Source organism: Entelurus aequoreus, linkage group LG04 (genome assembly GCF_033978785.1).
Source record: "Entelurus aequoreus isolate RoL-2023_Sb linkage group LG04, RoL_Eaeq_v1.1, whole genome shotgun sequence".
NCBI classification, from domain to species: domain Eukaryota; kingdom Metazoa; phylum Chordata; class Actinopteri; order Syngnathiformes; family Syngnathidae; genus Entelurus; species Entelurus aequoreus.
This window is the reverse complement of record NC_084734.1, coordinates 87,165,915-87,192,080: the sequence shown is the minus strand read 5'-3', so window position 1 is coordinate 87,192,080 and position 26,166 is coordinate 87,165,915. Positions and strand designations below refer to the sequence as shown.

The 26,166-nt window shown below is 40.3% G+C and overlaps 1 protein-coding gene across 1 annotated transcript in view; it reads left to right on the top strand.

The window, feature by feature from the left end:
• Nucleotides 1–25,232, top strand: part of adamts2a (ADAM metallopeptidase with thrombospondin type 1 motif, 2a) — a 273,520-nt gene extending 248,288 nt beyond the window's left edge. Inside the window, exons 12-21 of the mRNA XM_062046062.1 lie at nt 7,350–7,483; nt 7,546–7,669; nt 9,155–9,235; nt 9,309–9,472; nt 9,548–9,704; nt 9,786–9,921; nt 11,956–12,163; nt 17,144–17,273; nt 17,359–17,445; nt 20,378–25,232. Coding sequence (XP_061902046.1) covers nt 7,350–7,483; nt 7,546–7,669; nt 9,155–9,235; nt 9,309–9,472; nt 9,548–9,704; nt 9,786–9,921; nt 11,956–12,163; nt 17,144–17,273; nt 17,359–17,445; nt 20,378–22,554 — 3,398 coding nt within the window. The 3' untranslated portion in view covers nt 22,555–25,232. The remainder of the gene's footprint in view (nt 1–7,349; nt 7,484–7,545; nt 7,670–9,154; nt 9,236–9,308; nt 9,473–9,547; nt 9,705–9,785; nt 9,922–11,955; nt 12,164–17,143; nt 17,274–17,358; nt 17,446–20,377) is intronic.
• The last annotated feature ends 934 nt before the right edge of the window (nt 25,233–26,166 follow it).

Below are 26,166 nucleotides of genomic sequence, written 5' to 3'. Positions count from 1 at the left end.
TTGGAAGCAGCGGGGAACATAGAACCCTTTTCTGGAAAAAGTGTTGTACGTTCCCCGCAGCGGGGAACATAGAACCCTTTTTTTTAAAAAGGGTCCTTAGTTCCCCGGTAGAGGGGAACATAGGACCCGGGTAACATAGGGACGGGGAACATAGGGATGACCCGCTGCAGGCAGCTTGCTAGCTATGATGGCAGCAACGATGTCTGCCAGACAGGAGAGAGTGGTCAGTGACGATCGAATCGAGAAAATGACAAAATGGGTCAAAGACCAAAAAGTTATTAACTGACAGCAGTGACAAATGTCAGACTGTAAACTTTCTCGAAAGAAAAGGACAAAATGGGAAGATGCTGATAATAACAGCAAAATGGAAAATATAAGAATTTCCAAGTAATGCTCAACTCAAGTGTGTGTGTGTGTGTGTGTGCGCGCGTTAAACTTCTTGTTGAATGATTTCAAATTATCTCTGAGTCTGAACTGAGGGAAAGGAAACCAAATTTTGAGCAGTCTCTCACGAGTTCAAAATACCAAATGAGGAGATTCTAAAAGAACAGACCGGTTTATGAAAGACTTGATGGGGGAGGGGCACAGCTAAGAATACTTGAGTGAGATTCTGTGATCCAAATTCGAGATAGAGCTTTTTGATAATGATAATTTGTCAGAGTAAGGTTGTGTAATCAAAATTTGAGAATGAGCTTTGTCAATCAATCAAGAATATTTGCATTAAGTTCTGTGATCAAAATTCAGAAACAACCTTTAATAATTGATAAAGAATATGTGAGTGAGGTTGTGTGATCCATCCAATTTGAGAATTAGCTTTGATAATAATGATTGAGAGCCTCTGGCCCTCTGTGGATCATGGCCGCGGGGCCAATTTTGCCTGGCCCCTTGGGGCCTCTGTGGGTCGTGGCCGCGGGGCCAAGTTGGCCTGGCCCCTTGGGGCCTCTGACCCTCTATGGATCGGGGCCAAGTTGGCCTGACCCCTCGGGGCCTCTGGCCCTCTATGGATCATGGCCGCGGGGCCAAGTTGGCCTGACCCCTTAGGACCTCAGGCCCTCTGTGGGTCGCGGCCGCGGGGCCAAGTTGACCTGGCCCCTTGGGGCCTCTTACCCTCTATGGATCGTGGCCGCGGGGCCAAGTTGACCTGGCCCCTTGGGGCCTCTGGCCTTCTGTGGCTCGCGGCCGCGGGGCCAAGTTGGCCTGGCCCTTTGGGGCCTCTGGCCTTCTGTGGGTCGTGGCCGCGGGGCCAAGTTGGCCTGGCCCCTTGGGGCCTCTGACCGTCTATGGATCGTGGCCGCGGGGCCAAGTTGACCTGGCCCCCTGGGGCCTCTGACCCTCTATGGATCGTGGCCGCGGGGCCAAGTTGGCCTGGCCCCTTGGGGCCTCTGACCGTCTATGGATCATGGCCGCGGGGCCATGTTGGCCTGGCCCCTTGGGGCCTCTGGCCCTCTGTGGGTCGCGGCCGCGGGGCCAAGTTGACCTGGCCCCTTGGGGCCTCTTACCCTCTATGGATCATGGCCGCGGGGCCAAGTTGGCCTGGCCCCTTGGGGCTTAAGATTATTATTTTTGCAAAAGTAGTTTTGCTTGGGTCGCGGCCGCGGGGCCAAGTTGGCCTGGCCCCTTGGGGCCTCTGGCCCCCTGGGCCTGGGCCCGGTAGGCCCGGTCATTAATCCACCTATGGTTAAAAGTTGTACTTACTTAAAAATGTTGAGTGTGAGTAACATTTTCCTTCTTTTTAAGTTTACTAAACTTGTTATTTTCCTTCTTTTTAAGTTTACTAAACTTGTTATTTTTAATTCATATTAACTTGTTTGTAGATTATGTAACTGCTACTTAAAATCATTAACTCACAGTTACTTAAAACTCAGTGGATTAAACATAATTTTGTCTTATTTTGAAAGAACAAATCATTAGATCGGATTTAAGAATACATTAAGAATGAATCAATCGCATTATAGATTTATATTGTTATTTATTATACTCTGTGTGTGTGTATGTATATATAAATTATTACATGCACGCACACACACAGAGGAAGTGCTTTTATTTTGTAGCATTTGCATGCACTTCCTCTTCAGGCAGCAGACACGAGGAGGGACATTTTTGAGTTGGCTTAATTGGTGAATTTAATTCAATTGTAATTTAAAAGCACATTTAACATAAACTCCAAATATTTACGATCTGTTATACTCAAATATTTTGAGTTTATGACCTCCAAAAATATGTGGCACCTGATTGCCTCACTTTTTTTTAAGGTTCTGCTTACTTTATTCAGGATTACAGTGCATATTTTCCTGCAAGGCGCTCATGAGTCTCAAATGGCTTCTCAGCTGAATTCCATTCATAGCTTGTCATCTCCAGAAGTACAGATAGTGTTAGAGGAGGGGAAAGAACCTGCCACAAACTTGTATTTTATTTGGAAACGTTTGACACACTTTCCCCCGGCTAACAGATGTAAAAAAAAAATAAAAACTGTAACATTTCATGGAGCTTGCCTGCATGTGCTGATGTTGATATGCATGTCTTAATTAAGCACAAATGTACAATATTTCCATAACATCCCAATGGAAGGCCATCTTGGAATCGGGAGAATAACTTCTCTTTTGTTGCCACGGCAACCGTGGACGCCTGTAGTGCAGTGGCGGACCAGCCAGGACACCTCTTATGTGTTTTACAGACTTTTCACATTTAGAAGTAGTAGAATTGTGTATGAGGCCGAAGTCTCTAACTGTCTTCGCTACTATAAGATTTGAGAAAAAGAGAGAAGAGGTGAGCTACATTTGGTAAACATGTCGACCGTACAGACAGTCATTGTCCTTGTGCTGTTTTGTGGTGGTTTTGACATTAAATAGAGGCACAATGTCTGACTAACAGTTTTAAAAATACTAATATTGGAAGGGTTGGAATCGGGGGATTCGATTTGATTCTTGTAACGATTCGATTCAGAATCAATTCTCGATTCAAAGCGATTTTTGATTAAAAATCAATATTTTTTTTTAAATTAATAGTAGGTGCCAGTTCTATGATTAACTTAATTCCTCCACAAAACAGATAAACAACTCTGATTAATTTCTACATTACTTTAAAAAAAACAAAAAAACTGGTTTCGTGGAATAAAATTCAAACATTTAATAAAGTCAAAATACAAATAAGGCAACAAAAGAAGTATCTAACAGGTTTCTTGTCTAAAGTAAATCTGTACAGCAGATATGGACATCTACATCACAAACATGATTTGCCAGAGTGCCTTGACAGGACAGATACAAAAATTAATTTGACGAGATTTGGCATCTTTACACATGGAAATTGGGTTTGAAGTTCAAAATGTGGTATCGAAATCAGATCCAGATAAAACTTTTGTTGACATCACAGCTCCAAACTTTGCTTTCACATCACAAATAGTTGTAATATTATTTGGAAATACTGTACTTGAAGGCCTACTGAAATTAATTGTTTTCATTTAAACGGGGATAGCAGATCCATTCTATGTGTCATACTTGATCATTTCGCGATATTACGATATTTTTGCTGAAAGTATTTAGTAGAGAACAACGACGATAAAGTTTGCAACTTTTGGTCTCTGATCAAAAAAAGCCTTGCCTGTACCGGAAGTAGCGTGACGTCACCGGAGTAAGGACTACTCATATTTTCCTATTGTTTACACCAGCAGCGAGAGAGATTCGGACCGAGAAAGCGACGATTACCCCATTAATTTGAGCGAGGATGAAAGATTTGTGGATGAGGAATGTTAGAGTGAAGGACTAGAATGCAGTGCAAGACTTATCTTTTTTCGCTCTGACCGTAACTTAGGTACAAGCTGGCTCATTGGATTCCACACTATCTCCTTTTTCTATTGTGGATCACGGATTTGTATTTTAAACCACCTCGGATACTATATCCTCTTGAAAATGAGAGTCCAGAACGCGAAATGGACACTCACAGTGACTTTTATCTCCATGACAATACATCGGCGAAGCTCTTTAGCTACTGGGCTAACGTGATAGCATCGGGCTCAAATGCAGATAGAAACAAAATAAATAAACCCCTGACTGGAAGGATAGATAGAAGATCAACAATACTATTAAACCATGGACATGTAAATACACGGTTAATTATTTCCAGCCTAGCGAAGCTTAAAAATGCTGTTGCTAACGACGCCATTGAAGCTAACTTAGTAACGGGACCTCACAGAGCTATGATAAAAACATTAGCGCTCCACCTACGCCAGCCAGCCCTCATCTGCTCATCAACACCCGTGCTCACCTGCGTTCCAGCGATCGACGGCGCGACGAAGGACTTCACCCGATCATCCGTGCGGTTGGCGGCTAGCGTCGGCTAGCGTCGGCTAGCGTCGGCTAGCGTCGGCTAGCGTCGGCTAGCGTCGGCTAGCGTCGGCTAGCGCGTCTGCTATCCAAGTCAAAGTCCTCCTGGTTGTGTTGCTGCAGCCAGCCACTAATACACCGATCCCACCTACAACTTTCTTCTTTGCAGTCTCCATTGTTCATTAAAGAAATTGCAAAAGATTCACCAACACAGATGTCCAGAATACTGTGGAATTATGAAATGAAAACAGAGCTTTTTTGTATTGGATTCAATGGGGTACCGATACTTCTGTTTCACTGGCTACGTCACACGCATACGTCATCATCCAAAGCCGTTTTCAACCGGAAGTTTGGCGGGAAATTTAAAATGTCACTTTATAAGTTAACCCGGCCGTATTGGCATGTGTTGCAATGTTAAGATTTCATCATTGATATATAAACTATCAGACTGCGTGGTCGCTAGTAGTGGCTTTCAGTAGGCCTTTAAATGTCCCTACAAGAAGATTCATGCATGAAAATCCCAGCTTTAGCCGTATTTGATTGATGAAATACATTCTTAGTGCAAGAATGACTAAGGCACGTTTGCTGGACATACCGTGTCAGTTGTTTCCGACACCCTCTTACAAGGTCTCTCCGTTATGTCCATGTGTAATAAACACAGTCATGCTGATCCTACACTAGATGAACTGCCAGGTTTGGTCCTTGGAGGCTTCTGTAGTTTATAGTCTGAATCACGGCAGACAAAGTCAGTGCCGGCTTTTTGTGGCCCTAAACACGATTTGGTCTGCGGTCTATCAAATGACACATCTCAGCGGCGTACGAGTGTGGTCCAGGGCTTTTGTAAAGTTTTTAAGGTCAAATTAAGAATGTCTAAGACACCACCCATGGGACATACGAAATGGTTCAAACACTTCACTCGACACAGACGTCATAACGTCATCAAAGCTCACCTTTAAGCTGTCACACACAGAACCGACATTTTGACAGAAAAGTAGGACTATAATAAATCTATAGCAGAGGAAAAAGTTGTGTACAAGTTTCACTTCTGCGTCTCATTGCCCATAACTGTGGTGCGTTCAAGGACTCCTGATTAAAGTTGAAAACAGAGGCTTCACTAGTTTTTAAAGACATCTTAACTACCAGGAGATGCACTAATAATAATAATATAATAATTTATTATTATGATTCATATTATCCACTGAAGATAATTTGATGTTTATTAGACCATCTTTACTTCACACTATAAAGGAAAAAAATTACAGATTTATAATCATATTTAGGTAAAATTGTAGTTGTATGATTATTTAAATTCATATTCTGGCCACATTATGTTTGAATTGTTAGCTTTTTTTGTGGGGGGGAAAAAAACGAACTTTTTAAAAAAAAAAACATGTTTTATTTAGATATGATAATCTAATCCAGGGGTCCCAAAACTTTTTAACTCGGGGGGCCACATTGGGTTAAAACAATTTGGCCGGGGGCCAGGCTGTAATATATACACTCAGCATCAAGGGTTGGAATCGGGGGGTTAAATCACCAAAAAATTATTCCCGGGCGTGGCCACCACTGCTGCTCACTGCTCCCCTCACCTCCCAGGGGGTGATCAAGGGTGATGGGTCAAACGCAGAGAATAATTTTGCCACACCTAGTGTGTTTGTGACTATCATGGGTACTTTAACTTTATATATATATATATATATATATATATATATATATATATATATATATATATATATATATATATATATATATATATATATATATATATATATATATATATATATATATATATATATATATATGTGTGTGTGTGTGTGTGTGTGTGTGTATATTAGGGCTGCAACAACTAATCGATTAAATCGATTAAAATCGATTATAAAAATAGTTGGCGATTAATTTAGTAATCGGTTCGTTGGATCTATTCTATGCGCATGCGCAGAGGCAGTTTATTTTTTTATTTGTTTTTATTTAATTTTTTTATAAGCCTTTATTTATAAACTGCAACATGTACAAACAGCTGAGAAACAATAATCAAAATAAGTATGGTGCCAGTATGCTGGTTTTTTTTCCAATAAAATACTGGAAAGGATAGAAATGTAGTTTGTCTCTTTTATCCGATTATTAATCGATTAATCGAAGTAATAATCGACAGATTAATCGATTATCAAATTAATCGTTAGTTGCAGCCCTAGTATATATATATATATATATATATATATATATATTTTATATATATATATATAATGCATTTTCTCTCTCTCTCTCTTTCTTTTTCTCTTTCTCTTTCTCTTTCTCTTTCTCTTTCTCTTTCTCTTTCTCTTTCTCTTTCTCTCTCTCTCTATATATATATATATATACATATATATATATATATACATATATATACATATATATACATAGACATACATATATATATATATATAATATATATATATATATATATATATATATATATATATATATATATATATATATATATATATATGTATATATATATATATACATATACATATATATACATATACATATATATATACATATATATACATACATACATACATACATACATACATACATACATACATACATACATACATACAATAAAATATGATTAGCCTGAGCGGCTAGGAGACACCGAGAGTAACAAGCGGTAGAAAATGGATTAGAAGGGACAGATTTACTTTTTTCTAATTATACAAAAAATAATAATAATAATTTTTTTGGGACTTCCCGCAGGCCGCAGTTTGGGGACCGATGATCTAATCTTTAAACACTCAAAAACCTAATGAAGGTTTATACATGAGTTTTAAAAGGCTGGTTTCAACCAAATCCATGAAATAATAAATAAATAATAGTTGTTTAGTGCATGTAAACATACCAAGTGTGTGTGTAAGCTACTGAGAAATGACTTGATCCCTTTATTGGACTCAACCGGCAAGTGTTTATGCCAGGGGCCGACCCTGGGCGCACTCCACGAAATGTCCTGGAAAGCTCATTCGCCACGTTTGACACGTTCCCTCGCTCATGCAGCCAACAAGCGATGCCACCTGCACTGCCAGTCCAAAGAAACCCGGGACGTGGTCTTCATGCAGCGGATGGTCCTGGACGGCACGCGCTGCTCCTACAAGGACCCGCACAGCGTGTGCGTGCGCGGCGAGTGTGAGGTGAGTGAACACCACGTCACAAAGTTGTGAAAGGTGCTCCAACTCCGTGTTCGTGTGAGCAGAAAGTGGGCTGTGACGGCGTGGTGGGCTCCTCCAAGCAGGACGACAAGTGTGGCGTTTGTGGAGGAGACAACTCCAGCTGCAAAACCTTCAAGGACACAATCACTCGCACAGTCAAGAAGCAAGGTAGAGGCCCCAAGTGGACTTTCATCAGAGCCGTGCTCGGGCCTAAACCATATTTAGCTAAATGTTGCCCTCTAGAGGACTATTTGGAGCTCTGGGAGTTGCACTCTGTGGTCTTTATGAGGATCTAACAACAAACACTCTGATAAAATGATTAACATAGGCTTGTAAAAAAAAATGTGGTAACACTTTAGTATGGGGAACATATTCACCATTAATTAGTTGCTTATTAACATGCAAATTAGTAACATATTGGCTCTTAATTGGTCATTATTAAGTACTTATTAATGCCTTATTCTGCATGGCCTTATTATACAACCAGTATAATAACCTCAGAATTATTGCTTATTAGTACTAAGTAAGGCAGTTGTTGTATATGATTCTCCCTTTAATACCACTTAATGAATATAGTCTGTTCTTACATAACAAAACATACCTAACCCTAACCCTAACCCCTAACTCTAAATTAAGTGTTTGTTACTTAGAATATGTTCCCCTAGTGTCCAAATAACTCTAAATTAAGTATTTGTTACTTAGAATATGTTCCCCATACTAAAGTGTTACCAAAAAATTATATTTAACTAGATATGGGAATTCCTGAAGGAATTGCGTGTGAATGCTCTAATGCTGAAGTTGAACTGAAATGCAGATAGAATGTAGTATGAATGTAAGAATAGTTTGAATGTTGAAGAGTTTGAATTTCCAGGAAAAACGGAATTTGGTTTGGAATTTGGGAAAGTGTTGGTTTGAATGTCCAGGATGAGTGGAATGTGTTGATGTTGGAACAGTTTGAATAGGTTGAAAAAATGTGGGAATTGTGCAACTTGGAAAAATGTCCCATTCATTGAGCTGAATTGGTTGGTGTTGGAATTGTTTAAATCGGTGGAGAAATGTTGAAGTAGTAACATGTTGAATTGAGAAATAGTATATGTGAATTCCTAGAATTTCGGGAAAACCGGGAATTTTTACAGTTCAAAAAACAACTTTGTTTTTTGTCCTGATTAAGAGGAATGTTTTGACCGTGGAACGGTCGTTGAAATGTGTTGAAAAATGTGAAAGGAATAGTCGCCAGAAAAAAGGATGGAAATAGGGCTGTAGAAAAGCAGGCGTTCTGGAAAATCCTGGAATTTTTTTGAACTTGTAAAAATGGAACTTTGAATTTCCAGAATGGTGGAATATGTTGAAGGTGGAATGGTTTGAATAGGTTGAAAAATGTGGAAATGGTGGAAGTTTGAAAAATGGCCAATTCATTTTGAATGGGGAAAAATGTCCCGGAAAACTTGGAATTCTGGGAAATGTGGGAATTTTGGGAGTTTGTCAAGGGAAAGCCCGCAATTCCCGAATGGGCTGAACAGTTTGAAGTTGGAACGGTTTGAATCGGGTGAAAAATGTGCAAGTTAGAACGCGCCAAAATCTGAAGAAGAAGAATAAATAGATGAATTTTGGTGTAGAAAAGCAATTATTTCATCAAGCGTTTCATCATTTCAGGTTTCCTGAAAGTCCTTGAAATCCCCAGAGGAGCACGCCACTTACTGATCCAAGAGCTGAAAGCAACCACTCACATTTTTGGTACGACTTCAATGCACTTTGCGTGCCTGCATGTCAGTGTTATTAGTAGGTTTTATCTCGGTGTGTTTTGCAGCTGTGAAAAACGTGGCTTCCGGACTGTTCTTCATAAACGGGGAGAACGAGTATCCCGAATCCAGATCAGTCATCGAGAAGGGCGTGGAGTGGGAATATGAAAACGACAACAACAAAGAGACGCTCCAAACCACGGGTCCTCTCACGCACGGAATCTTGATCATGGTACCTACTAAGAACTGCTGTCCGTTTGAGTGATGGTGAAAGAGTGCCATCATGGGTGTTGCTGTGTCTCTCCAGGTGAAATTACTTGGAGATGAGGATGTGAACTTGTCTTATAAGTACATGATGAACATGGACAGTGATTCCTTCATCCAAAACAACATTCTGGTGGAGGACAGTGCCTATGAGTGGGCCCCCAAGAGATGGTCCGACTGCTCCAAGCCCTGTGGTGGAGGTACGAAGGCCGAGTGATGCCCGCTGCTCTCTGTTTTGTTTACGTCGGCGCATCCATACCCGCTGTGAATGTGTTGCGCAGGGAAACGCTACCTGCGGTACGGCTGCAGGAGAAAAGTGGACAGTAAGATGGTCCACAAGAGCTTCTGTAACAAGTCCAACATGAAACCCAGAGGAGACACCCAAGACTGCAACCAGAAGCCCTGCCCTCCACCCATGTATGCACACTACCATATACACCTTGCACCGCACAATGATACACCTTGGATTGTACACGAGACAAGGCCTAATTACAAAGTACTTATAGTGCCAGGCTACATGATAGTATTCACACAATATTATACTGTAAATACTTTTCTACACAATGACGTTATAAAATATCACATACTACACAGTGCTATACAGCATGATAGTATATACCAGAGGAATTATGTCCGCCACAAATAAAAAATTAAAATACATTTTTTATTTATTTTATTTATTTATTTTTTGTCCTGTCCAGCTTCTCAGGCAAATCATATAGTTGATGTAGATGCCCATATAGGCTGTTCAGATGTACTTTACAAAAGAGAAGTGTAGGATACTTCTCTTGTTGCCTTATTTGTATTTGACCACTACTGTTTTCTGTTTATTTGTTACTGACTGTGGCAGGACACCTCTGCCTCTGTTTCACTTTATGTTGCTGGTAAATAATATGGTTGTAGTAGTAGGCTAAAGTTAAATGATTTAGTATGCACTAATTAAAGGGGCAGAGCTTTAAGAGACATTTTAGCTTTTATATTTTATAAGATATATTTTTTGTAAGAACCACAATTAATAAATATATTTTAGTGAATAACTTATTGTTCAAATCTGTATATAAATATGTACATAAAGTGTTGTAATTATATTGTAAAATGGATGGATGGATGGACGTTTAAAACAAAACTGTTATTATTAATTTGTAAGTATACATTTTTTTAGCCTTTTTAGAGAAAATCATATCATTGTAGTACATTATGCAAATTACTCGATTATGTCATGGTGACCACAACCATAGCCACGCCCCCACCGCCACAGGTATCTTGGCAGTTTATGGGAAATACTGGACTCTCACTATTATGTTCGATCCACTATGGACTGGACTCTCACACTATTATGTTAGATCCACTATGGACTGGACTCTCACACTATTATGTTAGATCCACTATGGACTGGACTCTCACACTATTATGTTAGATCCACTATGGACTGGACTCTCACACTATTATGTTAGATCCACTATGGACCGGACCCCCCACTATTATGTTAGATCCACTATGGACTGGACTCTCACACTATTATGTTCGATCCACTATGGACTGGACTCTCACACTATTATGTTAGATCCACTATGGACCGGACCCCCACTATTATGTTAGATCCATTATGGACTGGACTCTCACTATTATGTTAGATCCACTATGGACTGGACTCTCACACTATTATGTTAGATCCACTATGGACTGGACTCTCACACTATTATGTTAGATCCACTATGGACTGGACTCTCACACTATTATGTTAGATCCACTATGGACTGGACTCTCACACTATTATGTTAGATCCACTATGGACTGGACTCTCACACTATTATGTTAGATCCACTATGGACCAGACTCTCACAATATTATGTTATATATTATATATTATTTATTTGTTACTGACTGTGGCAGGACACCTCTCCCTCTGTTTCACTTTATGTTGCTGGTAAATAATATGGTTGTAGTAGTAAGCTAAAGTTAAATGATTTAGTATGCACTAATTAAAGGGGCAGAGCTTTAAGAGACATTTTAGCTTTTATATTTTTATAAGATATATTTTTTTGTAAGAACCACAATTAATAAATATATTTTAGTGAATAACTTATTGTTCAACTCTGTATATAAATATGTACATAAAGTGTTGTACTTATATTGTAAAATGGATGGATGGATGGACGTTTAAAACAAAACTGTTATTATTAATTAGTAAGTATACATTTTTTGAGCCTTTTTAGAGAAAATCATATCATTGTAGTAATTAATGCAAATTACCCGATGATGTCATGGTGACCACGCCCATAGCCACACCCATAACCACGCCCCCACCGCCACAGGTATCTTGGCAGTTTATGGGAAACACTGTATATATATACTGTGTATATATATATGTATATACAGTATATATATACAGTATATATATATATATGTATGTATTTGAATTTTTAACACGTGTTAATCTTCCCTCTCCAGTTGGGTGACTGAGGAATGGCAGAACTGCAGTAAGGCGTGTGGAAAGACCGGCATGCAAGTCCGCTTGGTCAGCTGCGTCCAGCCGTCAGACGACAACACCACCAGAACTATCCATAATAAATACTGCAACGACGACCGTCCAGAGACCCGCAGACCCTGCAACCGAGACCCCTGTCCGACCCAGTGGCGGGTCGGACCATGGTCACAGGTACTGAACACCTTAAATACGGACAGTAGTCAGTACGAGTGGCTCGTTTACGTTTTGTGTTTATCTATGTCAAACCTAGTGCTTCCTGTGTGCCAACATATACCCAAGTATGCAATTTATATTAATAATGATCATGCAAAACCATTCTTGAATGTGAACTTCAGAGAATATTTACATTTGTACGCACACTAATACTACTGTTTTCTGTTTATTTGTTACTGACTGTGGCAGGACACCTCTGTCTCTGTTTCACTTTATGTTGCTGGTAAATAATATGCTTGTAGTAGTAGGCTAAAGTTAAATTATTTAGTATGCACTAATTAAAGGGGCAGAGCTTTAAGAGACATTTTAGCTTTTATATTTTTATAAGATATATTTTTTGTAAGAACCACAATTAATAAATATATTTCAGTGAATAACTTATTGTTCAAATCTGTATATAAATATGTACATAAAGTGTTGTACTTATATTGTAAAATGGATGGATGGATGGACGTTTAAAACAAAACTGTTATTATTAATTAGTAAGTGTACATTTTTTTAGCCTTTTTAGAGAAAATCATATCATTGTAGTAAATTATGCAAATTACTCGATTATGTCATTGTGACCACGCCCATAGCCACGCCCCCACCGCCTCAGGTATCTTGGCAGTTTATGGGAAACACTGAATATAAATTAATATAGTGCAAAAGGTAATGTATAGTATGTGATGCATGATTGTCCAGGTTTGCCTGAAAGGGAGTGGGAAGAAGATCATTTATTTAATCCCACCCCCAGTATGATAATATACTGTAATATTTGTTGCAATAATGGATACTATTCAAGTTTAAAAGGTATGCAATTTAAAGCAGTACATATATGCATGTATTTCTGTCAAAATACAAAAAGATCAATTACATTTAGTGAGAAAATATTAAGCACTTTATTGACACATCATTTGAAGGCGTTTTCGGGCCTTGAGTTTGACACCTGTGCGCATATAAAGTCTAAATTAAATGGCTAAATGAATACTAAGTAGGAGACCAAACCAATCAGCGCTTGCTGTTCGGTCTCGCGGCCGATTTCGCATGATTACTCTACTGGATTGAAAGAGTGTAAAGGTGACTGGAAGGTGTTATTTCCTGTCTAGATGGTCCTCATAATGTTAAAACACTTCCTTGTGGTCTACATAACATGTAATGGTAGTTCTTTGGTCAAAATGTTGCATAGATGATGTTTTACAGATCATCTTCAAGCCGCTTTCTGACAGTCGCTTCAGGATGCGCCGTTTTGTGGGCGGTCTTATTTACGTGGCTCACCTTCGACAGCGTCTTCTCCCCGTCATCTTTGTGGTAGCGGTGTAGCGTGCAAGGACGGGAGTGGAAGAATTGTCAAAAGATGGAGCTAACTGTTTTAATGACGTATGTTAAAGAGGTTCATTTAGCCTACTAATGTGTATTTATAAATAGTTGATTTATATAGGCTAGTAAGGTAAAGTTTTGTACCTGACACCTCTGAGGAAGGCTGCAGAAGCAAGATAGCCGAAACTTGTCAGGTACAAAACTTTACCTTACTAGCCTATATAAATCAACTATTTATAAATGTTTTAATGACGTTCAGACTTTACTTCAATCAATAACGGAGCAGCATCTCCTCATCCGTGGCTCACTAGTGCAACAACAACGCCGGAAATGTGTCCCAGGAAAAACCGTCCGACCGGAACTCTTGGGTGAATAATGCAAACTCACTACACTGGTATGTTTTAGCGATTTTCATGGCGAGTTTACTGACAGATATAAGTAAGAACTTTACACTACTTTATATTAGAAATGGCAACAGCGGAGTATGAATGTCCCATAACAAGAAGATAGAGAAAAAGAAGAAGCTTATCGACTACGTTGTCGGCACGTACTACAATGGCGGAGGCGCGCAAATTTTCAGGACTTATGCAGATCCCAAATATAGATCAGAAGGTAAGAAAAGTTGCTTTTGCATAATATTGCGAAACAAAACGCCAGATAATAGGTCTTACCTTATACACACACCACACTAATACTCCTATGTTGAAGCACAGTACAATCCATCAAGCGGTGCGGCTTCATAGCTTACCAAAGTCGTACTAAAACATTTTGAGAGATTTTTGAGCGCCGAGTGTAATGTTCTATGTTTTCAATGGATGATATCACGTTTTGGTGTTTACTTGAGTCATATTGCAGTCTACACATATATCTCTTACGTGACTGCCATCATATTGCAGTCTACACGTACCTCTTATGTGTGGCTGCCATCTACTGGTCACACTTATCATTACACCATGTACCAAATAAAATAGCTTCGAGGTCGGTGAGCACAGCCAAAATTATTCCGTACATTAGGCGCATTGCTGGTTTTGAGAAAAGGAAAATTATTTTAAGTGCGCCTTATAGTCCGAAAAATACGGTATTGTGGTCATGTCTGGAAGCAATTACCGTATTTTTCGGAGTATAAGGCGCACCGGAGTATAAGTCGCACCGGCCGAAAATGCATAATAAAGAAGGAAAAAAACATATATAAGTCGCACTGGAGTATAAGTCGCATTTTTGGGGGAAATGTATTTGATAAAAGCCAACACCAAGAATAGACATTTGAAAGGCAATTTAAAATGTCTAAAGAATAGTGAACAACAGGCTGAATAAGTGTACGTTATATGAGGCATAAATAACCAACTGGTATGTTAACGTAACATATTATGGTAAGAGTCATTCAAATAACTATAACATATAGAACATGCTATACGTTTACCAAACAATCTGTCACTCCTAATCGCTAAATCCCATGAAATCTTATACGTCTAGTCCAGGGGTCAGGAACCTTTTTGGCTGAGAGAGCCAAGAAAGCCAAGTATTTTAAAATGTATTTCCCTGAGAGCCTTATAATATTTTTTTAACAGTGAATATAACTAAATGCATGCATTTTTAAGTAAGACCAACATTTTTAGAGTATAATACGTCTCTCATTCTTTTTGATATTTTGAAGCTAACCAATAATAAATAAAATACTCCTTACCATTAATGGTAAGGAGTATTTTTATGGCTTTGGGGCGGCATAGCTCGGTTGGTAGAGTGGCCGTGCCAGCAACTTGAGGGTTCCAGGTTCGATTCCCGCTTCCGCCATCCTAGTCACTGCCGTTGTGTCCTTGGGCAAGACACTTTACCCACCTGCTCCCAGTGCCACCCACACTGGTTTAAATGTAACTTAGATATTGGGTTTCACTATGTAAAGCGCTTTGAGTCACTAGAGAAAAGCGCTATATAAGTATAATTCACTAATTCACAATTCACTAATGCGACTTCTTGAACTGGTGCAGTAGAAAATGGACGGATGGATTAAAATGCATGAGAATGTTTTATATTTTTAACGTTATTTTTAACACTGTGATTACCAGCGGAATTATTCAGTACTTATCCTGTTAAGTAATGTCAGCTAAGATTTATCTGAGAGCCAGATGCAGTCATCAAAAGAGCCACATCTGGCTCTAGAGCCATAGGTTCCCTACCCCTGGTCTAGTCTCGTACGTGAATGAGCTAAATAATATGATTTGATATTTTACGCTAATGTGTTAATAATTTCACACATAAGTCGCTCCTGTGTATAAGTCGCACCCCCGGCCAATCTATGACAAAAACTGCGACTTATAGTCCGAAAAATACGGTATTGTGGTCATGTCTGGAAGCAATTACCGTATTTTTCGGAGTATAAGGCGCACCGAAGTATAAGTCGCACCTGCCGAAAATGCATAATAAAGAAGGAAAATAACATATATAAGTCGCACTGGAGTATAAGTCGCATTTTTGGGGGAAATGTATTTGATAAAAGCCAACAGCAAGAATAGACATTTGAAAGGCAATTTAAAATGTCTAAAGAATAGTGAACAACAGGCTGAATAAGTGTACGTTATATGAGGCATAAATAACCAACTGGTATGTTAACGTAACATATTATGGTAAGAGTCATTCAAATAACTCTAACATATAGAACATGCTATACCAGTGTTTCCCACACATTCATTTATTTGTGGCGGCCCGCCACGAAATAATTACGTCTGCCACAAATAAAAATTTTAAAAAAATAAAATAATTTTTTTTTTTTTTTTTTGGTCCTGTCCAGCTTCTCGGGCTAATCATATAGTTGATGTAGATGCCCATATAGGCTGTTCAGATTTACTTTACAAAAGAGAAGTGTAGGATACTTCTCTTGTTGCCTTATTTGTATTTGACCACTACTGTTTTCTGTTTATTTGTTACTGACTGTGGCAGGACACCTCTGCCTCTGTTTCACTTTATGTTGCTGGTAAATAATATGGTTGTAGTAGTAGGCTAAAGTTAAATTATTTAGTATGCACTAATTAAAGGGGCCGAGCTTTAAGAGACATTTTAGCTTTTATATTTTATAAGATATATTTTTTGTAAGAACCACAATTAATAAATATATTTCAGTGAATAACTTATTGTTCAAATCTGTGTATAAATATGTACATAAAGTGTTGTAATTATATTGTAAAATGGATGGATGGATGGACATTTAAAACAAAACTGTTATTATTAATTAGTAAGTATACATTTTTTGAGCCTTTTTAGAGAAAATCATACCATTGTAGTAAATGATGCAAATTACTCGATGATATCATGGTGACCACGCCCATGGCCACGCCCCCACCACCACAGGTATCTTGGCAGTTTATGGGAAACACTGTATACGTTTACCAAACAATCTGTCACTCCTAATCGCTAAATCCCATGAAATCTTATACGTCTAGTCTCTTACGTGAATGAGCTAAATAATATTATTTGATATTTTACGCTAATGTGTTAATAATTTCACACACAAGTCGCTCCTGAGTATAAGTCGCACCCCCGGCCAAACTATGAAAAAAACTGCGACTTATAGTCCGAAAAATACGGTAACCGCAATAAACCTCGAAGTAAAAATGTCTGATGAATATCCTCCGATTGGCCCCGCAGTGCTCGGTGACCTGTGGCAACGGGACTCAGCAGAGGCAGGCCGTGTGCCACACCCGAGACAACACCATCGGCCTGTGTCTGGACAGCAAGCCCGACACCATCAGGATGTGTCGGCTGGATCCATGCTCCAGTGAGTGGCGGGGGAAACCTCCGACCTTCTTCTAGACTGGGGTTTGTCAGGCTAACTCCCCCCTTTTTTTCTCCCCCCCTTGCAGAGGGCTCATCGGACCTCAACAAGAACGGCAACATCCTGATCCAGTGGCTGTCTCGCCCCAGCCCCAACTACCACAAGAGCTCCTCACGTAAAACCTCCCTCTATAGTTCCCAGCCCGGCCTCCACGGCGGCATGTCTGTTTTCTGCTGGGCCCTGCCCCTCTCTGTCCTCCTGTCTCAGCAGGGCCGCCCCAGGCTGGCCCCCTGAACCCTACGCCCCGTGCCTGTGCCCGCATCCAAGAGCGAGCGGCAAAGCTTTTGCTTCTCTTTTTGGGGAGGAGGTGGGGGGTGACGATGTTCTCTCTCTCTCTCTCTCTCTCTCCCTCTCTCTCTCTCTCACCATGTCTGAGACTAGGCTCTGACTCGGGGAGGTCTCTGGCTCCTGTGTGTGCTAGCTGGTTCTCTCTTGCTCTGTCTCTCTTGCTATCTCTCTCTCCTGTGTGGAGCATTGTCGTTGTAACCGCTGGCCAGTGGAAAACTCTTTAAAGATCAAGAAAAAAAAACACAAAAAAAATGGATACGGGAAGTGGCGCAGTGAACGGGGTTTTGACGGGGGGGGCACCTCAGAGAGCGTGCCGGAGCCCTCCTCCGCCTGGCGTTTGGCGACCGTGTTTTGCGCGAGCTACGTGTTGTCATGGGTTACCACTTCGGCGATGCAGTCGTGCTCGTTCCTTTTCATGGCGCACTGTCATTGTGAGAAGACACAGGTGTGAACATTAACAGAAAAGGTATACAAATACATCGATATATATATATATATATATATATACACATATATATATATATATATAAAGAAGTTTTAAAAATATATACATATACGAAAGCTTTATTGTGAATGTGATCTTGTCACAACGAGGACATCTTTGCTCAAGTGCTCATCTCACATCCTGGTTCCATTTGGGGATGAGAATGGCGTCTCATTCCACGTTCCATTCTCAGAATTACGGGAACTCAGCACAGGGACAGGAAGTGACATGCATTTTATTTTTTTTGGGGGGGGGGGATAGGGAACTGTGAGGTGAATAGCCTTGAAGCAGAGGCTAATTTGAAGAAGAAGAAAAACAAACAACAGGGTAGTTTGACCACTTGTGGTTGCTTCCCATGTCACCTCACCATCAGCCATCCTCTCTTTGACTGTTATACTAAAGTTCAATAAATGCAGCTTATTTGTGCTTGCAGACTTTAAACAAATACATATATTTGTATTCATATAAATATATATATACCTATAAGTCAAAATCTCTATGAATAACAATAATATGAATAATGTTTTACCATGACTAAGCAGCTTATTTGCCTAAACCTAAACCTTTGGACTGCTATTGATCGCTCAGATCCCGACTGTTATGTGTATTATTGTTTTAAACCATTATTATTGATTTTACATGAAGACGGAATATTATTTCATAAAGGTAAGGAGTTTTTGAGGGGAAGGGGAAGTTAGACCTATATTATGCAGGACTTGGTCAGTTAGTTGCCTCTCCATTTAGTTTTTTCTTTAAGGCTCATTCACATTTGCATTCTTGGCTTGTTTGTGTGTAATACATGGCGGACTATGTGTGTGTGTGTGTGTGTGTGTGCGAACGGGTGTTTGTCTAGTGAGTATCCAAACCGTGTGTCTGCATTTGGGCTTCTCACACTGCGATCAGCTACAGAAATACCTCATAAACTTCTTTGTTGAGAGTGTCCAGCTGTATCATGTTTTTTCTTTCCCTTCCTTTTTTTGGGATGAACATTACCCACATGAACAATGCCTTATCTTGGATTGAATGTAACGGCATTTATCTGTGAAAGAGATGGCTTTACTCATTCAAAGTTTCACTTGGAATAGAGGCAGCTTCAAACCAACTTAAACTCACACCCGCCAACCGTCAAACCTACCAAGGAGATGTTGGACCAATGTCTGACTACAGGGAAGGGTTTACAAAGGGCCTAGGGTATTGACACATGCTACATCTAGGAGAAAAAAAAATCAATAAATACACGCGCACACACTCAACACTTCAGACTCGTCATTGTATTGTGATCACATATTTCTGTTGTGACTATGTAGCCAGCTATCCAAGGTTTCCTCCTGCTGGAGTTGGGACTATAAGAGACCAAGCCAGATCTAGCAGTGCGATACTGTATATAACATTGGTGTTGACTGTATTTAAAAATGTTCATGACTGTTATCTTCTATAATATTCTATACTATGGGTAACTGTTTTGTGGCTTCACTGGCCTGCTGCGTGGGGCTGGCTAACGTTTGGTTAACGTTGAAGAAACATTCAGATGGACTATGTGCACTGCGTCTATATGCACTTTGATTTATCAGGGAAATTTTATTAATGTTTTGTAAATGTTTCATATGACACTTAACGTGCCATTCCAGTTTTTACATCATCACGGAAGTCATGGATTTCATTTTGACAGCAACTATCATTTCTGTACTACTGCGTTAGTTCCATTTGATTTCCGATTACGTTCAATCAATACCCAGATTGGTTGATTTCCAGTATTGAAGTGTTTTACCAAAGTGACTGTGAACTTGTAACTTTCGATACAGTTGAATTATTTTTCTTAAGAAAAGAATATATCTATATATTGAGCAGGGGCGGCGTGCATCTCATTGTTTAAGTTCCTGTCATTCTCAAACAGCAAAGTTGTATCAATAAAAATGTTTTGAAAAGTGTCCACTTTTTCTCACCGGGAGTTTTTCGTACGGATGTCTCATTTTCTACGGTCAAAGTCAAAAAGCGAAGAAAAAATTAGCCATCAACAAACTTTTTTATACAAAAAATTAGACTGGCAACATTTCTATTTCAAATTTTCTAGACTTTCTCTGGATTTCTCCTCTTCACGTTTTGGGTGTTCCTCTTTTTTCCCCCCTGCATCCTCTGCTGCTGGCCTGGCTTTACACCTGTTCTCTGCACGGTGTGGAACTACACACTCCTACACACCCTTATGCATACACTGGCAATACATGAACTCCTCTTTATAGTTTCAGCTCTTTGTTTGTTTGTTTTTTTTCTTTCACAGGCCACCGTTGTCATGGAGACCGCTCGGTGTTCTGTCGTATGGAGGTGTTGACGCGCTACTGCTCCCTACCAGACTTTCAGCGTCTGTGCTGCAAGACCTGCAGCAATGTCACAGTCACAGAGTCTCAAGCCAACTTCACAACCACCCCCGTCACTTCCACAGGACGCAGCGTCACAGGGCGTCCGCCCACCAGCCTCAGTCATTTGTTCACTGCTACCCAGCCTTCTAAAGCTGTAATCACTGCCACTCCAGATGTTACCACCAACTCCTGGACCATGACTCATACTCCCACAATCATTCTTACAAGCCATCAGTCCACCTTGATCTCACTGGTTGCCACAGAAATAATCGCCATCCACACAAAAGTAGCTACCGTATCACCTGTTATCCCAACCACATCAGTTGCTACGGACTTTCCCAGAACTACTGCGAAAACTCTTCCTTTGCCTGCCCCAGGAACAGACGAGAGTTTACATCCAATGCCACAGAGCACTACAGGTTATCCAACTACCACTTTCTTTCCCACAAAATTCACTCCAACCAACAGTACGAGCATTAACAGTACCAAAACCCCACTACAAACCAAGCCCCCAAAATATGTTGTACCAAAGAAAAGTACCCCAAAAGTAAGTCCACCAAAAAAATATCCACACAAAAAGGAGAATGCACCAAAGTCCAATCTCCAAAAGAGCACTACCCCAAAAAAGAGTACAGCAGCCAACCTGCCTCCTAAAAAGATTACACCAGTCAAAACGACAACCAAAAAGACTACACCAGTCAAAAAGACACCCAAAAAAACTACACCGGTCAAAAAAACGCCCAAAAAGATTACACCAGGCAAAATAACTCCTAAAAAAACTACACCAGTCAAAACAACACCCAAAAAGACTACACCAGTCAAAACAACTCCCAAAAAGACTACACCAGTCAATATGACTCCTAAAAAGACCATGCCAGTCAAGACAACACCCAAAAAGACTACACCAGTCAAAACAACTCTCAAAAAGACTACACCAGACAAAACAACTCCCCAAAAGACTACGCCAGGCAAAACAACGCCTAAAAAGACTACACCAGTCAAAACAACGACCAAAAATTTGAAACCAACCAAGACAACTCCTGAAAATAATGGACCTGATAACACAACGACCAAAACGCCTATGCCAGCTCACACACCACTCAAAAAGATAGTCAACGCCTCCCGAAAGAAGTCTCCCCCAGTTAAGAAGCCTACTGAGAAAAAAAGCAAACCCACTCCTAAAATTAAAACTGCTTTAAAGTCATTACCCCCAAAAAATGCAAAAGTTTCAAAGCAAACCCAAACAAAAACAAGCCTGAAAAAGACCTCAAAAATCGCACAAAGAGTTAGCGTAACCGTTCAGGCTAAACGTAATGAAAGTGGAATCCCAGTGGGACAAACGACAACAGCTTCATATCACATTACATGGGCAACTCCAATCACAAGTGCGGAGCCCCCATCCTCTAGTCCTTCGACCACGAGTGTATATAGTACTACCACAAGCCTGCCTTTACCTTACTCAACAATCAACACCACGGATATCACTAAAAAGTCAGCAAGTACAGATGAAGCTCTTTTGTGGCAAGAAGACAATGCTCCTTTGATAACCACAACCTCAAGCGATCTTCCAGACGTCACCATTCCCAGCGAAACCCCATCATACACAGATGTCCCGATGAGCAGCAGCGGGTATGTCATTGTCAGCCGTGAAGCTATTCTGAGTGGCGACGGCATCACTGTGTCTTACAACGGTGCGGATGCGGCAAGCGACACCACGGTGCTGGATGACGGCTTCACTGGGATGATACCAACCATCCACAGCGAAGACGGGACAGATCTGACTTCCTTGCCCTGGCTGGACCTTTCCGAGTACATTCCTGTGACCACCACTACAACCCCCGACCCTGCTGAAAAACCTACCGCTGGGACTCCTGTGTTCTCTACGGTGAGCCCTCAGCAAGGGGTAAAGGACAACAATGACATTGACGCTCTGTACCACAGGATCACCAGCGTGGACGCTGACATTTCTCAGAACAACCTGATCCCAAAGCGACGCGTCAACCTGCGGGAAAAGACCAGGAATAAACGTATTCAGGAGCTTCTGGAGGAGAAGCGGAACCTTCTCCTTAGGATGAGGAGAGGCCATGCAGAGCGATAGAGCACAATTTTTTTCAGTTCTCTTATAGAGACGACCATTTTTACAGACTTCTTCAAAACCCCGCGGTATTCCCTCTATCAGGGATTCAGCAACAAACTGTCACTATTGAAACAGTCAACAAAGACCTTTGTGAAGTCGTAGCTTTGGCAACACACAAGACAATCCAGAAACTAGCACACATATACCTAGTTAAAGGCCTACTGAAATTATTTTTTTTAATTTAAACGGGGATAGCAGATCCATTCTATGTGTCATACTTGATCATTTCGCGATATTGCCATATTTTTGCTGAAAGGATTTAGTAGAGAAAATCGACGATAAAGTTCGCAACTTTTGCTCGCTGATAAAAAAAAAAACCTTGCCCCTACCGGAAGTAGCGTGACGTCACAAGCGGTAGTGCTGCTCACAATTCCCCGTTGTTTACATGGAGCGAGAGATATTCGGAGCGAGAAAGCGACGATTACCCGATTAATTTGAGCGAGGATGAAACATTCGTGGATGAGGAACGTTAGAGTGACGGACTAGAATGCAGTTCAAGAGATATCTTTTTTTCGCTCTGACCGTAACTTAGGTACAAGCTGGCTCATTGGAATCCACACTCTCTCTTTTTTCTATTGTGGATCACGGATTTGTATTTTAAACCACCTCGGATACTATATCCTCTTGAAAATGAGAGTCGAGAAGGCGAAATGGACATTCACAGTGACTTTTATCTCCACGACAATACATCGACGAAACACTTTAGCTACGGAGCTAACGTGATAGCATCGTGCTTAACTGCATATACAAACAAAATAAATAAATTCCTGACTGGAAGGATAGACAGAAGATCAACAATACTATAAAACCATGGACATGTAAATACACGGTTAATGCTTTCCAGCCTGGCGAAGCTTAAAAATGCTGTTGCTAGCGACGCCATTGAAGCTAACTTAACTACGGAGCTAACGTGATAGCATCATGCTTAACTGCATATAGAAACAAAATAAATAAATCCCTGACTGGAAGGATAGACAGAAGATCAACAATACTATTAAACAGTGCAGTGCAGGACGTATCTTTTTTTGCTCTCACCGTAATTTAGATACAAGGGTTCATTGGATTCCACACTCTCTCCTTTTTCTATTGTGGATCACGGATTTGTATTTTAAACCACCTCGGATACTATATCCTCCTGAAAATGAGAGTCGAGAAGGCGAAATGGACATTCACAGTGACTTTTATCTCCACGACAATACATCGACGAAGCTCTTTAGCATGAGCTAACGTGATAGCATCTGTCTCAAATGCAGATAGAAACAAAATAAATAAATCCCTGACTGGAAGGATAGACAGAAGATCAACAATACTACTATCAGGAGACACCGAACCAAACACCGGACATGTAAATACACGGTAAATGCTGTGCCGCCTGTCGAAGCCTGGCAATGCTGTTGCTAACGACGCTAACTTAGCAACGGGAACTCGTCAGAGCTATGATAAAAACATTAGCGCTCCACCTACGCCAGCCAGCCCTCATCTGCTCATCAACACCCGTGCTCACCTGCGTTCCAGCGATCGACGATGCGGTCGGCGGCCCGGAGACGTAGGAAGTCAAGGTGAGGTCGCCGGCGCTAGCTCTGCTATCCAACAAAGTCCTCCTTGTTGTGTTGCTACAGCCAGCCGCTAATACACCGATCCCACCTACAACGTTCTTCTTTGCAACCTCCATTGTTCATTAAACAAATTGCAAAAGATTCACCAACACAGATGTCCAGAATACTGTGGAATTTTGTCGAACAAAACAGAGTGTCCAATAGGGTCCAAACACTTCCGTGGACCTCGCGACGTCACGCGCATACGTCATCCTCCAAAGGCGTTTTGAACCGGAAGTTCCCCGGTAAATTTAAAATGACACTTTATAAGTTAACCGGGCCGTATTGGCATGTGTTGCAATGTTAAGATTTCATCATTGATATATAAACTATCAGACTGCGTGGTCGCTAGTAGTGGCTTTCAGTAGGCCTTTAAAGGAGCACTTTACAAAACCAAACTTGTTACTCCTCAAAATCATCCACAATGGTGACCCATAACTGGGCAAGGATGTAAGACAGTACTGTTAATACACTTATTTTGATACAACTACAGAGACAAATACCTCATGGTACCGCTAATGTTGCTACTGTGGGACATCATCCTACCCCAAACCTGTGGAGAACAGTTTAAATTGAGTTACAAACTCAATTGAGTTATGCTACTTATTTTTATGTTGCTTGTTCCAGAGTTGCATGCTTTGGGATTTCTCATCCCCCAATAAGTTGCCTGCTTTGGGGTGTTGCTAAACACATGGTGCTTCGAACATAAGACAAAGCTATTGTTGGGAAAACAAAAGGCTTCAGGAGTTAGAAAAATATTTGTGGCATGTTTTTATTAGTATTATTTGTATTGTGGTCAGTGAACAAAGGTGCTTTGTGGTCAGTGATGATTTGTATGTACAGAGAATATAGAGATAATATAACATACTTAAAAAAAAGGCCTCTTTATGGTAGATTTGTATGCAAAGAAGCTTTGGATCGATAATTTTAAATTGTTTATCCATTTCTAACTGGGAACAACCGCTGAAGCACCAACAGATCTAGCTGTACAATATCTGTACATATCAAAAATAACTTAATGTTGAATATTTATTAAAGTTTAAGTGCCTGTGGTATTTTGCAATGTATCAGTGTTGGGTCATTCTTGTTCCTGTGTAAAAAAAAAACAAAAAAATTGTAATTCTTGATTTCTGACGCCACTATGGATGCGGTAAAGAAATGCAGGTTATGTCACTCAGAGAGCAAAGATGTGGAACATTGCCGTAACGAGTGTGTGTTAATGAGCACTGTGATATAAGATGTCACTGTTATCTAATCCACTTTATGTCAATGATGGTCTGATCCTTATACACTACCGTTCAAAAGTCTGGGGTCACCCAAACAATGTTGTGGAATAGCCTTCATTTCTAAGAACAAGAATAGACTGTCGAGTTTCAGATGAAAGTTCTCTTTTTCTGGCCATTTTCAGCGTTTAATTGACCCCACAAATGTGATGCTCCAGAAACTCAATCTGCTCAAAGGAAGGTCAGTTTTGTAGCTTCTGTAACGAGCTAAAGTGTTTTCAGATGTGTGAACATGATTGCACAAGGGTTTTCTAATCATCAATTAGCCTTCTGAGCCAATGAGCAAACACATTGTACCATTAGAACACTGGAGTGATAGTTGCTGGAAATGGGCCTCTATACACCTATGTAGATATTGCACCAAAAACCAGACATTTGCAGCTAGGATAGTCATTTACCACATTAGCAATGTATAGAGTGTATTTCTTTCAAGTTAAGACTAGTTTAAAGTTATCTTCATTGAAAAGTACAGTGCTTTTCCTTCCAAAATAAGGACATTTCAATGTGACCCCAAACTTTTGAACGGTAGTGTATATGACTTCTGTTAATATTTCACTCTGCAATGGAATGCTAGGCACAGCCATGATATTTTTGCAATTATGTTTGCTTTTTTTTATTGAAATAACACCAAAAACGATGAGGTGTAGAGGTGACCTGATTGTACTGCCTTCTGGAGCCAGACTGACATCAGGGCC